We start from the raw sequence: 13,414 nt of genomic DNA on the forward strand, positions 1-13,414 counted from the left end.
GGGAGGACGGGGTTGTGGAGGTTTTGGTGAGGTTGAAGGGGTTGGGGGCGTCTTGTGAGGGGGCGGGGCGCGGGGAGGCGTGGAAGGGGGGGTTGGAGGTCGCGGCGGGGTATTTTGGGGGCGGGCTGGTGCCGCTCGTGCCGTATTTGGTTTTTGGCGGGTTGGGGGAGGCGTTTGTGGGGAGTTGTGTGGTTATGGTTGCGGTGTTGTTTGTGTTTGGGTGGGTGAAGACGAGGTTGGTTGGGGAGGAGGGCGGGTGGGTTTGTGCGGGGCAGGGGGTGCAGATGGTTGTTATGGGGAGTTTGGCGGCGGGGGCGGCGATGGGGTGTGTGAAGGCTATTGGTGGGTGAGAGGGGGAGGTTCGCGCTGAGGAGGGTGGAAGCGTCGGCTGGACGCGCTCTGATTGCCGCTATCTCGCTTTTATGGACTGGTCTTGGGTCTTGGACGACTCCTCGGTGGAACTCCCGACATCCGAGACGATAAGCCCGAGGATCCAGCAGTTCACGCTGAAGAATACCGCGCTTGCCATCCAGAGTCCGGGAACGAAAGTTGAGTTGCCGAGAAACTCGAGCTCGAAACCTTGCTGCAGCCACAATGCCTGTCCTACGATCCACGATACAAGAGCTGAAACGCCTAGCGCTGGCCGTCGAAGGAGTGACGATGTGGGTAGGTAGAAGGGCAGGAAGACCATGTACCAGAGAAAGTACTTGAGCCTGTGTCAGCATATCGACAGTAATTCGTGCTTGAGATTGTACCTACCTGACTTGTGCAGACTTTGTTGAAGGTGACGAAGGCAAAGGTCTGCGCAAGCATGGTGCTAGCGAGGTCCTTCTTGGCCAGTGCAATGGGCATTACGATCAAGGATAGAGCAATCTGAGGAATGAAGGCGAGAGATTCGATGCGAAGTCCCGAGGCAGTAGGCCGCTGAGAGCTCAGATGCAGCAGCGTGTTGTAAATAGAAAAGTTGTGGCGGTGATCAAGGCGGCTCAGATGATAGGTGTAGCTATGTTCAATGAAAGGCTCTCCGTACCTACCTGATTTCAGCGTCTATTGTATGAGAGCGTCATGATTTGAGAACGTACTGCTTGAACATTGCCACATTCAAGAGCATGAAGGTGGAGAGGCTCGACAGTGCAAGGATCATTCGCTCTCGGCTCAGGAGACTGCGAAGTAAGTTCACGTCAAGCCCTGAATCAGCTCCGCCTAGCCACCAGAATATGCTGGCAGCATAGATGAAAGGATATATCTTGAAGTGAACACCAAAGCCAAGGAGACAGCCCGCGAGCATCGTGCGTTTCTGCAGTGCTGCCCACAGCAGACCAACCACAATGACCACGACAAGACCCTCGGAGCTGCCACGCGTGCTGATGTTGGCCACCATTGGGTTGAGTAGCCAGATAGAGGCGAACCTCATCGACCTCTCGGGCTCCATGCCCCGTCCACGCAAAATACGGAAGATCAGCCATCCGGTGACCACGTCGCCTGTGGCGAAGAGAGCCTTGCCGAATTCGAACCACATGCCACCCCAGGTTGTCGGATACAAGAGCCAAGCCAGGAGAGGGGTATAACGATAGGTGGCTCGCTCGTATGGCGAGCGGCCGTGGGCCAGGAATCGGGAGGCATCGGTGAAGACCAGGTAATCGATATCCGTATATTTAACAGGGCTATTGGCATCCTGCCATCGACCATAGAAAAGCAACACCAAACGAAGAACTATCGAGGCGGCGATGACCGCCCATGGCCTGGAGAAAAAGGGCGAAAGAAATGTCATGATAGTCCTTGTGACCAGCAGGAGACAACGGTGTTGCGTGATCCTTGAATGCGGTACTATAATTCAATAGAACACGTTCCCTGCCCCGGCGATCGTCACGCTGCTGCACGTCCAGAGTCGGGGCCTGCGTGCGCACCGGCGTGTCTGAGACCTCAGGCCTGCAGGCAAGCGGCGATGATGCCAGCTGCCAAGCCGACAGCCCTCCACACAAACGAAGGAGCAAGACGCAGCCCAACCGTGGAGCCTTGCTCGCCCTGGCCCATTACCTCACTCGCTCCTGCAAGAAGCACAGCTTGCCTAGTCTGCCTTCTCACGGCCTCACTTCGCCTTGCCCGCCTCACGCCTCAGCCGTATACCACCGCGCACCTACAACACTCGCCTACCCCCACCCGCGCACTCAACAGCTGGATCCACGGAGGCCCGCGTTTCCCCAACCGAACGCACGCGCGCGATCCTAGTTGTCCCCACGACAGCTGCATAGAAAAAGACTCGTCCGGCCAGGCGCGCCTACTATATTTTATCGAAGGACCGAACACCCTTTGCGCTCCGCATACCACCTCCAACACCGCCAAAATGACTGGAGAAGCTTGGTAGGACAGCTCGAAATGTCGCAGACCACGGCACCGCGCGGATTGCTGACATACCTCAAGGCTGTTTCTCCTCGCCGTGCTCCTCAATGCCGTCAACCTCTTCCTGCAAGTCTTCTTCACAATCATGTACTCTGACCTGGAATGCGACTACATCAACCCGATCGACCTCTGCAACCGCCTGAACATGTACATTGTCCCCGAGGCTGGTGTCCACGCGTTCTTGACCGTCCTGTTCTTGATCAACGGCTACTGGGTGCCACTTATCCTCAACCTGCCTCTCGTGGCCTGGAATGTGAAGAAGTATGTACACTTGAGTCTGGTGCCGGATTTGCGGGGCAGACCTCAGCTCGTACTGGGATCTTTATTTACTAACTATATCTACAGGATCCTCGAGAACCAGCACCTCCTCGACGCTACCGAGATCTTCAGGAAGCTCAACGTGCACAAGAAGGAGTCTTTCATCAAGCTTGGCTTCCACCTGCTCATGTTCTTCTTCTACCTCTACTCCATGATCGTTGCTCTGATCAGGGACGAGAGGCGATAAGCGCGTACAGACCAACAACAAACTCCCCAGTACTTCTCGATTGTTGCAGAAATGCTGGTGGAGCGAAGCGATGCGCCGCAAATACCTAGGACGTAGGGGATATTATCAGAATGAAATGGCGGCGTAGGGAGAATTGTCGCGAGGGAATGGCGACTGGTGGAAGAGGGGTGAGGAATGCAAAGATAACTATGGTTCAACGTGATCACGAGAAAGATGTATATGCCTGCATGGGTACTCGGCGGCTTGATGAAAAGTTAAGCGTAATGGCGCGGATAGAGTATTCTTCAATGATAATGTCATATGCATCCTTTTATCCTGCTCATGGCAATCTTGGTCTCCCAGTGAGTGGTTGGTTGGACACTGCACCGCAAATGCTTCTCTCTTTGCTGTCCAGATGTCGCATGATCTGAGACGCATTTACCTATAGTAAACTCATATCATTGAATGCCTGAAGTTGGTGCCTGAAATTCAGCTTTGCGCCTGACTCGTGCGTCCAACTTTCATGCGGCCAAGCGATACCGATCGCTCAAGGTCCCCGCTACATCTTGCGCACAGCGACATTGACCTCGCCTTGGAACGAAGAGACTGCTCGTGTGCGCCCAAACATGTCTCTCGTTCCCGCACGCAACGGCGCAAACGCGCCGCCAGCGCGCAGCTCAGACCTAGCTCGAGACGTCGGCAAGACGTCGACGAAGGGCAAGGTTCCCACTGGATACGCCGAGGAGATCGCGATATCGGAGCAAAGCTTCCGCAGCCTGCACCGCGAAGTGCAGAGTCAGCAGTCGGTGGGCAAGAAGCGCAAGCGCGAGACCAAGGGCGACAGCGGAGTGGTCTACGGCGCAGGCGCGTACAAGGGACCATGGGCGAAGTACGAGGAGCGCATGATCGACAGCGACAGTGGCGAGGAGGTCGAGGTTTCGGGCGATGAGAGCGGAGAGGAAGTGATTTATGAGGAGGATGCTATTGCGGCTGTGCCGGGCAGAGGCACGCTTGCTGGCACGGGATACGAGGAGACGAGCGCGGAGAAAGAGACGAGCACATTCGAGGGCACGGAAGAGCGCGATTACCAGGGTCGGACGTACATGCATGTGCCTCAAGATCTGGGTATCGATCTTGTGTCTGACTTTGAGAATCTGGACCTCAAATGCTATACACCGAAGAAGCTGGTGCACACTTTCAAGGCGCATGGGAAGAACGCACATGAGAAGGCGCTCACGAGTCTGAAGTTCTTCCCCAACAGCGGACATTTACTTCTGAGTGCTGCTGCGGATGGAAAGGTCAAGCTTTGGGACGTCTACCATGACCGCGAGCTGCTGCGATCATACAATGGACACACGAAGAGCACCGTGGATGTCGACTTCACACCCAACGGAACCAAGTTCGTAACAGCATCTTACGACAAGCAGATGAAGGTCTGGGACACAGAAACAGGTCAATGCACTGGTCGATTCAGCACAGGTTCCACGCCGCACGTAGTACGATGGCAGCCGGAAGATCCTTCGGGCAAGGAGTTCCTGGCTGGTATGCACGACAATAAAATCGTGCAATTCGACACTAGAGCCGACGACAAGAAGCCGGTACAAGAGTACGACCACCATCTCGGGCCAGTCAACACGATCACATTCTGTGACGAAAACAGACGGTTCGTCACAACATCTGATGATAAGTCTCTGCGCGCATGGGAGTACGGAATTCCTGTTCCCATCAAATTCATCGCCGAACCTTACATGTTCCCTATGGTCAAGTCTGCGACGCATCCCAAAGGGTACATCCTTCTGCAGTCCTCGGATAACACGATCAAGGTCTATTCAGCAGGTGACAAGATCCGGCAGAATCGGAAGAAAGATTTCAGAGGTCATAATAATGCCGGATATGCCATCGACGTCGATGTGTCGCCCGATGGCGGTATTGTTTCTAGCGGTGATTCGGGCGGATTCGTCTGCTTCTGGGACTGGAAGACGTGCAAGATGTGGCACAAGATCAAGGCCAGTGATTCGGCGGTCATCACGACGAAGTGGCATCCGAGGGAGACCAGTAAGGTGGTGACTGGCGATGTGAATGGTGTGATCAAGTTCTGGGATTAATACCTTCAACCAGCAAAGCACGATTAGTCACGAATATGTAGCGTACAGCGATACCCCGTCCACGAAATCTCCCAACCTGCCAATCCATCGTGCCCAGTAATATGACGAAGTCAAGCTTAGTTGCATACAAGGATCGGAAAGAAGACTTGGACAGACACTTGTCAACTCAGCTGAGGTAGTCATGCGGATTGACGTACAATAGCGTCAACCTCATCCTTCTCGCGGGGACAAGAAGAGACATTGTCTAGATCAGCCTTTGTGCTTTGTGGGGTGCATTGAATCCAGCAGCCATTGCTCCACGATCGCGATCTGATGTCTTGTGATCATGATAACATGCGATCTGTCAGCTCGTTGCGTATGGAGATTTGGTAATGACACCGGACATGCTCATGATCCAGACGGTGTATCGCGTCGCGAGCGCGTTAAGTGCATACATCATCGACAGGCGATGATGCTATTGCTGCGTAGGGTCCAGCTATGCCTTGATTCTTGCTACAGTAGTACTTGTCCCTAGTGGCCTTGGCTCCGCGGACGGCCTCTTGTACCCGAGATCACATATAATACGAGATGCCATTGCGCCTCTGAATAAACGCGGCAATTCTTGATTCCTCTACAACCATTACTGCAACAACTTCACATTTTAATACTCAATCTCCAATATCCAATACAAAAATGGAGGGCCTATCCCCCGAAGACAAAGCCAACAAGATCCGTGGTTTCCATGCGTACGTGTCGCACCAGTATCCTTTGGGCATGCTGCTTACCAAGATGTAGCACCCTGAGCAACGACAGTGTCTCTCAAGAGGCAAAGGAGCACGCCCAGGAGCAGCTCAAGGCTCTGGGCGCTGGCAACTTCGACTATGAGTCCAAGGTTCCCGACGAGCAGGACAAGAACCCTGGCAACGTTGCCGGAGGTCTCAAGGCGTAAGCGACACTACATCCTGCATATCTCGCGTTTCAGCACACTGACATTGCGCAGTGCGATGCACAACCCCAATGTCTCCGCCGAGGGAGCGAAGGATGCGGAGAAGAAGCTCAACAACATGTGAGGAGCCGACCCAGGATGGTTGAATGTTCCTGTCACTGGCAGTACATGTGGCAGCTTTATGAATCAAGAAACGTACGCTGTACAGTATTCATGACACGATTTGACGCAATTGGAAACACCTCCACTAGCCGCCAAGAGGTGTGCTGTCATGGGAGTACTTGACTCGCGCAATGTCATTCCAACTACGAGCATTCGGATTGTCTACACCCGTGGCGCCGCGATTACAGTTGCGAATGAGTGATCATCGAATCCATAGACCACAAAGTTTCTCGAGGCACGGGTAGTACGAGTAGCTGCACTGACCTGTACCGATTTGCCACTGTCATGAAAGAAAGCGGGGGCGACGTGCAATACCTTCCCTGATATGGTCAATGCACCGATTTGCAATATATCGCCGTTGCCAAAGACACCGTTGCTTGTACAAAATGCTCATCAATTCGATCGAAGGAAGAATTATTATCCTCGGATAGTATCTGTGCCTGCAGAAAGAATCCTTGGTTCGAGGGAACCACCTTCAGTGCCGCCGGACTTCAACTCCGGCGGTTTACATCCGAGTGGCCATGCCGCGTGAAAGCGACAGAGCCCTAACCGCGAGAAATGCCCAAGCTCCTCCAACACAGATAGACCTTAACAGCAGTTTAATATCATGGGAGCCAAGTCACTCGCGGGGAACCCGAGGTCCCTCTGCGTCGGCGGCAGAAAGCCGTCGCAGAATCCGTGCCCACGCCTCAAGGTCGAGCGCAGTCCAGCGCAAGACCACTATTGCCAGCAGAGCTCAGCAGCAAAAGCAGCAAGTACAGCAAGTACAGCAAGCAACTCCTCCCCGTACACCTGACGAGGTCGGCCAAACGGCGATTTCGCAAGCACAGCGCCTCCATGCAGCTCTCGTCCAGTCGAATCTGGCATCCGTCCACTCGGCCTCTGCACATTATGTCGACTTCCAGGAGTTCGTGAGCGTAGTCGAAGGCCTACAATCGCAGAAGAACTGGCTCAATCGGGCTTTACGAGAGACGACGCTGGCACAGACTTCCATAAGGAGAGACATGCGTGGCGCTATGACAATCAGCCCAGCATTGTTCCAGGCTACTCTGTTCATCTCGGGGACTTTTAGCAACACGTGCGGCTTGTCTTACGCGGACGTCAAACTAGGCGTCGGCATGGCTTTCATGCGAGGCGCATCGCTGGAGGCAGTCAGGAGCGCCATCACCGGCGCCGAAGGCGAACATTGGATCTCTTTGGCCGTGGCCCTGCTGGCAGGCTGGGAACTACGCTTCGGCGACCGAGAATCTTACGCCATCCATATGGGGGCATATCGACAGATGTTCGGCTGCCCTCTCGCACTAGAAGAGAACAGCACGGCGCGGATGCGCGACTTCGCCTGGGAGACCCTGCGCGAGCAGCTGAACGACCTCACCATCTCGGCGCCCATGCGGAGCTCCAGGCCGTCCCAGTTCTGGCGCACGCCGCAAGGGTTCGACGTCTTCGCGCCTGCCGTCGCGCCCGAGGTGAAGAGCCTGCTGTCGATCATTCGTGATCTGATCGCTTTCGACCCAGAGCCGCTCGAGAATCTTCCGCGGATTCGGAACATCGGCCTAATGACCATGTCGTGGAGCCCTCACCACGGCGAGTCTTTCGAGCCGTCAGAGACGTTCGAGGGGCATTGGGACGCCGCTGAGCTGATTGCACTGCTGCACGTGCGAGCCGCCGTCCTGTCTATCGTGGCTCTCAACTCTCACATCTGCCACACGAGGCATCGGGCGAAATCTTACCTCGACATCATGGGCGCGGCAGACGTGCACGCGTATTCTTGCGGGCACTTGAGAACGGATGCGTTGATCGGGACGAAGTACCAGTACGCTGCTGTCTGGGCTCGGTTCGCTATCGCTTCGGTGTCGCGAGATCCGTCTCGCGACGCGTGGCTGGTGCCATGGCTCAAAGCCACCAATATCAGGACATGGGAGTCTCTGCGGGCGCTCATGTCCCAGCATATTCTGCGCGATGAGTTTGAGACCCAGGCTCGCATTCTGTTCGACGCCATTTCGCACGAGCTGTCGGAATGATGATATCTGCCATTGTTGCAGCCGAGGGCGTTCCCTTTTTTTTATCTTGTTTTTTTCTGTCCCAGCATTTTGAGCGCAGTAAATACCTCCAATCGTTACTTTGCTTGTTCATATGCACTGTGAGCCCGATCAAGCCGGGTTGTACAAAATACGAGAAGGATGCCTAAGGATTGGGAGTGGGCTTGCATCTACCTGCTCAATATGGTCTGTCAGGTAGCTGTGATGTTGGCTGCTCGCCTCAGGTACGTTGAGCAGTGCAGATGAAGGCCGGATAATAGATGTTAGAAATTGAACATTGGAGCTGGATGAAGAATGAAATCGTGCATTCATAGTTGTCTATATCGTCCCGCGTGCCATGCCGGCGTGCGCAGACTCGACTGTAAAGTGGCCACTATGGCCCGCGAAAGAATCCAAAATCTACAAAACCTCCTTCCTCTCCTCGCTGTTGCCTCCGCTGGAGTGCCTGTCCGCCTCTGCCTTCTCGCTCTTGCCGCCAGCCACGCCCTGGGCGGCAGCAGAGTTGGTCCTGCGGGTCATGCCGGCCTCGAGGAACTCCTGCTTCCTGTTGCCGTAGCGGTCGTACATGAAAGGCTCCTTGATGGAGATGGGGACGACGTTGAAGACGTTGGTGGACTTCTTGAAGATCGTGTCCATCTCCTCGAGCGAGCGGTAGCGAGTCTCGGGGAAGAAGAGGTAGACGGTCGGGAAGATGAAGGCGTTGATCACGGCGAAGATGATGTAGGTTTGGTAGCCGATCGTCTCGAAGGCGACGGGCGTGATCATCACGACCATGAAGTTGAAGATCCAGTTGCCCGAGGTCGATAGGGCGTTGGTGGGCGCGCGGATCTTCAGCGGCACGATCTCGGCGGGGTAGAGCCAGGTCATGCCGAGCCAGCCGATGGCGAAGAAGCTATTGAAGACGAAGAGGAAGACGGCCTGCGCGATACCCGCTTGGGTGTTGACGTTGTCCGGGTCGAGGGTGACGAAGTAGTTGGAGATGGCGAGCGCAGCCATGGACAGAGACATGCCAGCGGCACCGAAGAGCATCAAAGGTCTACGGCCAACCTTCTCGACGATGAAGATAGGGATGAAGGCAGCCATGAGGTATTCGGTACCGTTGCAAGCCGCGAGAAGCTTGGGATAGTTGTTCTGGCCAAGACCGATTCCAGCGTAGAGGGTGGGCGCGTAGTAGGTGATGAGGTTGATACCTGGAAGTAATTAGTTTTGACGCCAAGAAGAGACATCTGATCATCTTACCGGAGATCTGCTGGTACATCTGGTTGACGTACGCAAGCACAACACGGTGGAACTCGCGGTAGTCGGACATCTCGAACAAGCTGCGGTATGATCCCTTGGACATCTCGACAACAGTCTGCTTGACGTCGTCAAATTCCGTAATAATGTTCGGGTCGTCGCGCGACATGTCGTTGACATATTCCAGAACTTCCAAAGCCTCATCTTCTCTGCCTTTCATTACTAGCCAACGCGGGCTCTCGGGGAGGTTCATGATGGTTCCGAAGATGATCAAACAGAAGACGATTTGGAAGGCAAGAGGGAACCGCCATGCGACCTCATTGTCACCGATCCAGGCACTGAATATGTCAGCATATATCTCCTAATAAGAGGTGCTAGAAGTCGCTTACAAGCCATAGTTGATCCAGTAGCTGATGGTAATACCAGCCGTGATCAACATGCCCTCGATCATGACCAGCTTACCGCGCTGGTGAGACTTGGCGGTCTCGGACTGCCACATGGGCACAGTACTGGTGTTCATTCCGTTGCCCCAGCCAGTGACCAGTCGACCAACACTACGACTTTGTAAGTGGGGGTCAATTTCATGTTCGCAGATGCATACTCACATCCACTGAGGAAGGTCGTAGGAGGTGCACTGGAGCAATGCGCCAATAGTCATGATGATCGAACCGATGAAGATGGTCTTCTTGCGACCAAGAGCATTGCCGACGAAGATGGTGAAGACAGCACCACAGAAACATCCTAGGTTGTAAGATGCGACTGCGATACCCTGGTAAGTCGATCGGGTGCCTCGCGGGAGGTCAGAGGTGTTGAGTTCTTCGACGGTGTTGATTGACGGGAAGTATTTGACGAAACTGGGCAAGTCGAGAAGGCCTCCCGTCACGCCTTGGTCGTAACCAAAGAGCCTAGATATCGTCAGATTGAGTTGCTTGAGAAGACAAGGACGTCACTAACAGGAAGTCCAGTCCGGCAATGAACGAGATAGCATAGCTAAGGGTGTCGCCCCGCATGCCATAGTATTTCTTGACTCCCAGCATCTTGAAAGCCAAAGGGTCCAGTCAATGGCTGTGTGGTGATGCGGATGTGACAAGTGAGAGTCGCGTGTCTGCAGATCGGGAAGAATGTCGAGACATGTGGGGGATGCGAGCATATAAAGGGTAGCAGCACCAACATGCAGCGCCCAAGGGCCGGGGCTAATTCTCCCTCCATCAATAGCGGCGGGACCCCCATGACCATGTGGCACATGAGAGCATGTTCTTGGTCTTGGCCGATGAGACACGCATCGCATTGGCCCCAACAGCGTCCGCGCGGACGTCGAGTGCGCACCGTCCGCGGCGGACTCTCGTAGCGCCCAAACAGATGCGACGCCCCAGCATCTCCGCACCCACACAGACTGGGGCCGAGCCTGGAGAGGCCGACGACAGAATTGATGTCACATCGCTGGTGCTGTGCGCGCCGTCGGTTTCCCTCAAACGGGCAGCTAGCCTCGTTGGCCACACGTAACGGCCGGAGTTATCGGCAGCGGTAGGGTTTGGGTTCGTCCATCATGCGGCTCTGCGGGCTCTACTGTAGACGCCACCGCGCTTAAATTGTGTCGCCCTGCGATTCAACAGAGACGTCTCACGTTTGTGATTTTGACCAACGCGCGCACACCTGAAGTCAAGCCTGGCCAGCGAATGCCACGCTGCTAAGAGTATGCAGCAGCCTCTTGACCGGCCAAGCTCACCGTCACGCCCACATATCAAGCGTGCCCAGAGGAGCTGAGCACACGGCTTAGCGAAGAGGGATCGGGCGCGTCGGGTTATGACAAGACGCTAGTTCCGACTCTTTCCATTGATCGGCGTATCGGCCATGTGCGCCACTGACGAACGCCGAAAAGTGCTTGTCTTCGCGACACAGCTGCGTCGGCCCAATCACACATTTTCCAGCCTTGCAGATTAATCTCCCGCATCATAATAACAATGCTCGCGAAGCCGCCGCAGCCGTGGAGGTGCGAGCCTGGCGCTTGCGCAGGATTGCCTTCCCCTTCTCGTGTCGTCATCCTTCGCGGTGGCTCTCGGCTTCCCTCTTTGGGACAAGTCCGACGAGACTCCAGCTCCACCTCCATCGCTACATGTGTGGAGTCGCCACGGGGTGTGCGAGTGGGTCAGTCCACTTTCCCAGCGGCTCAGAGTGCGCAAGACAAATTGTCGGGTGCGACTCTCCAATTGTTCGATCGAGAGATCGGCGTCATCGACGTGGAAGCTTTCGGTCCTTTTCTCAGCCGTCTGTCACCCTCGGCCGGATTGTTTCTGAGCCAAGACCTGAGCAGTCACGTTCATTGGATTCACGAGATGGTAATAATTAGCCTGTTAAGGGCTCAGTCGATCGTCGAAGCAGGTGCAGCCGCTCAAAGGGTCTTTGGCATGTATGTTGAACCTCTGGCAGCATTGAAAATAGCAGCGCGATTCAGTGGAACCGAAGGTCGAGACTTCGAAGAAACCAGCGGGGTCGCGCGCCTTGTATGCGATCGACATCACCGGCAACTCTGTATGGAGTCCCAGCGTGCGCCTGCCCAGCGGCAGCACGTGGCAGTGGGAAGATCAATGATGTGCAGAAGCGCCAAGGCCGCAGTATCGCAACGCTTGAAGATGTTCGCGCGTTCCGTAGATCGGGCACCAAGCTTCATCCCGACGAGATGTCTCGCAGCTTGGTAAGGGAAAGCATTGTAGGCATTTCTCGTCACCTAGAAGGGGCGAGTCATGCGTATATTACGAGTCAAGCATAGACGGCAACGCGGGCATCTCGCCGTACGGTGAGGATAGCCCGACGGAGTACTAGTTCATCGCGATTGCTCAGCCGCGTGTCGGAGATGAGCGAACGGATGCCAGAGCTTCCTCGGAAATTGTTACAGCGTGCTCAGGTAGCCTAGACTTCACTTGCCCTTTGTAGCGTGCTCGAGTCTCGTGGGAGGTTTGTCGTTTGCGAGCATGAACGGCTAGCTCCGAGTGATACAGGCTTCCTCGGATCAAACCAGTCCGCGTCATTGTGGTGCGATATCAGATAGCAGCTAGCTGAAGCTAGAATTAGTACTGTAACATCTACGGTCCACCAGATTGTGGGCTACTGCCAGGGCTGTTGCCATCACTCTTCACAGGGTGTCCGTCTCCCCGGTGCCTGAGAGGTATTGATTAGCACTGACCCACTGTGGAACTGTGTTGCGAGCTAATGAATTAGCAAAAGGTCCAGAAGTAGCATCTTCGAATGTAAAAGCTATCTAGGCTCTGCTGGGCCGCAACTTCTGTTTTCTTCATGACCACTGTGATCGCGTGTCGTATACGAACGCCTGCTTTTATGAGGCCTTTCTGAGACAGTGCCGAATTGACGAAGACTTTGATCGCTGGCACAGGTAGCCATTTCTTGTCCCTATCCCATGAAGACAGGCCTTCCATTAGTGGCCGGCGTTTGAGGCGTGTGGCAAGAATATTGTGGCAGGACTGGGCCTGCGAGCATTGATGAGCGCACTCCCTGTGGCTATCATGCAGGATTTTCGACAGCTCACCTAAGCAACAAATTCTTGCAAAAGTGTCTCTTGCTCGATTCGCGAAAGGCGTCTCTCACGTACATGCTCTTCTTTGAGCGTTAGAATTATCACGGGATTCTGCGGCGCAATGATACATCGCACCCATTCACTCTGGAGCAATTGATGCCGAAGAACACCGATACGGTCTTCGAGATTGTTCAAGAGCCCGGCGCCCTCGCCAGTCTGCAAGCGTGCGATTGCCTCAGATGCTATGGCCGTCATGAACGTATGCAGAGAGGCCGAAAACGTCACGGCCGGACTGTACAGGCGCTGGTGCTCGACCATGAGGATAGCGCCTGTGTAGAATCCGCCAGCGCTGGACACGCATCCCTCAAGGCTGCTGCCAATGATGACATCAACGTTCATTGGGTCGGCATTCAGCATTTCGGTCTATCTTCTGCCAGTGCAATCTAGCATGCCATATGACCATCCACCCAGATGTTAGCGAGCAAGCATTCTCTGTCTGGTTCGAGGACAACTCGCGTCTCATCCAGAATGATC

At 54.8% G+C, this 13,414-nt stretch overlaps 5 protein-coding genes across 5 annotated transcripts; 3 read left to right on the top strand and 2 right to left on the bottom strand.

Annotated features, from left to right (window-relative positions):
- Positions 1-371: 371 nt before the first annotated feature.
- On the bottom strand, positions 372-1,893 carry WHR41_03715 (uncharacterized protein). The gene is made up of 3 exons (XM_069372321.1): positions 1,083-1,893; positions 760-1,030; positions 372-706 (listed from the first exon to the last, which is right to left on the bottom strand). Exons 1-3 carry the CDS (start codon positions 1,769-1,771, stop codon positions 410-412), a joined length of 1,257 nt encoding a protein of 418 aa, XP_069230630.1. The 5' UTR covers positions 1,772-1,893; the 3' UTR covers positions 372-409.
- A 139-nt stretch (positions 1,894-2,032) lies between these two features.
- On the top strand, positions 2,033-3,223 carry WHR41_03716 (uncharacterized protein). Its single transcript, XM_069372322.1, has 3 exons — positions 2,033-2,361; positions 2,422-2,661; positions 2,746-3,223. Exons 1-3 carry the CDS (start codon positions 2,345-2,347, stop codon positions 2,903-2,905), a joined length of 417 nt encoding a protein of 138 aa, XP_069230629.1. The 5' UTR covers positions 2,033-2,344; the 3' UTR covers positions 2,906-3,223.
- Positions 3,224-3,510: 287 nt separating this feature from the next.
- WHR41_03717 (uncharacterized protein) lies at positions 3,511-4,989 on the top strand (the record flags this gene model as incomplete). The annotated part of the gene is made up of 1 exon (XM_069372323.1): positions 3,511-4,989. The coding sequence occupies one exon, from the start codon at positions 3,511-3,513 to the stop codon at positions 4,987-4,989; it is 1,479 nt and encodes a 492-aa protein (XP_069230628.1).
- Positions 4,990-5,579: 590 nt separating this feature from the next.
- WHR41_03718 (uncharacterized protein) lies at positions 5,580-8,533 on the top strand. The gene is made up of 3 exons (XM_069372324.1): positions 5,580-5,714; positions 5,764-5,913; positions 5,969-8,533. Exons 1-3 carry the CDS (start codon positions 5,662-5,664, stop codon positions 6,036-6,038), a joined length of 273 nt encoding a protein of 90 aa, XP_069230627.1. The 5' UTR covers positions 5,580-5,661; the 3' UTR covers positions 6,039-8,533.
- On the bottom strand, positions 8,399-10,660 carry WHR41_03719 (uncharacterized protein). Its single transcript, XM_069372325.1, has 5 exons — positions 10,306-10,660; positions 9,957-10,256; positions 9,741-9,905; positions 9,355-9,689; positions 8,399-9,305 (listed from the first exon to the last, which is right to left on the bottom strand). Exons 1-5 carry the CDS (start codon positions 10,386-10,388, stop codon positions 8,515-8,517), a joined length of 1,674 nt encoding a protein of 557 aa, XP_069230626.1. The 5' UTR covers positions 10,389-10,660; the 3' UTR covers positions 8,399-8,514.
- Positions 10,661-13,414: the final 2,754 nt, after the last annotated feature.

This window comes from Cladosporium halotolerans (genome assembly GCF_011745625.1).
Source record: "Cladosporium halotolerans strain TM138-S3 chromosome Unknown Sca10, whole genome shotgun sequence".
Taxonomy (NCBI): Eukaryota; Fungi; Ascomycota; class Dothideomycetes; order Cladosporiales; family Cladosporiaceae; genus Cladosporium; species Cladosporium halotolerans.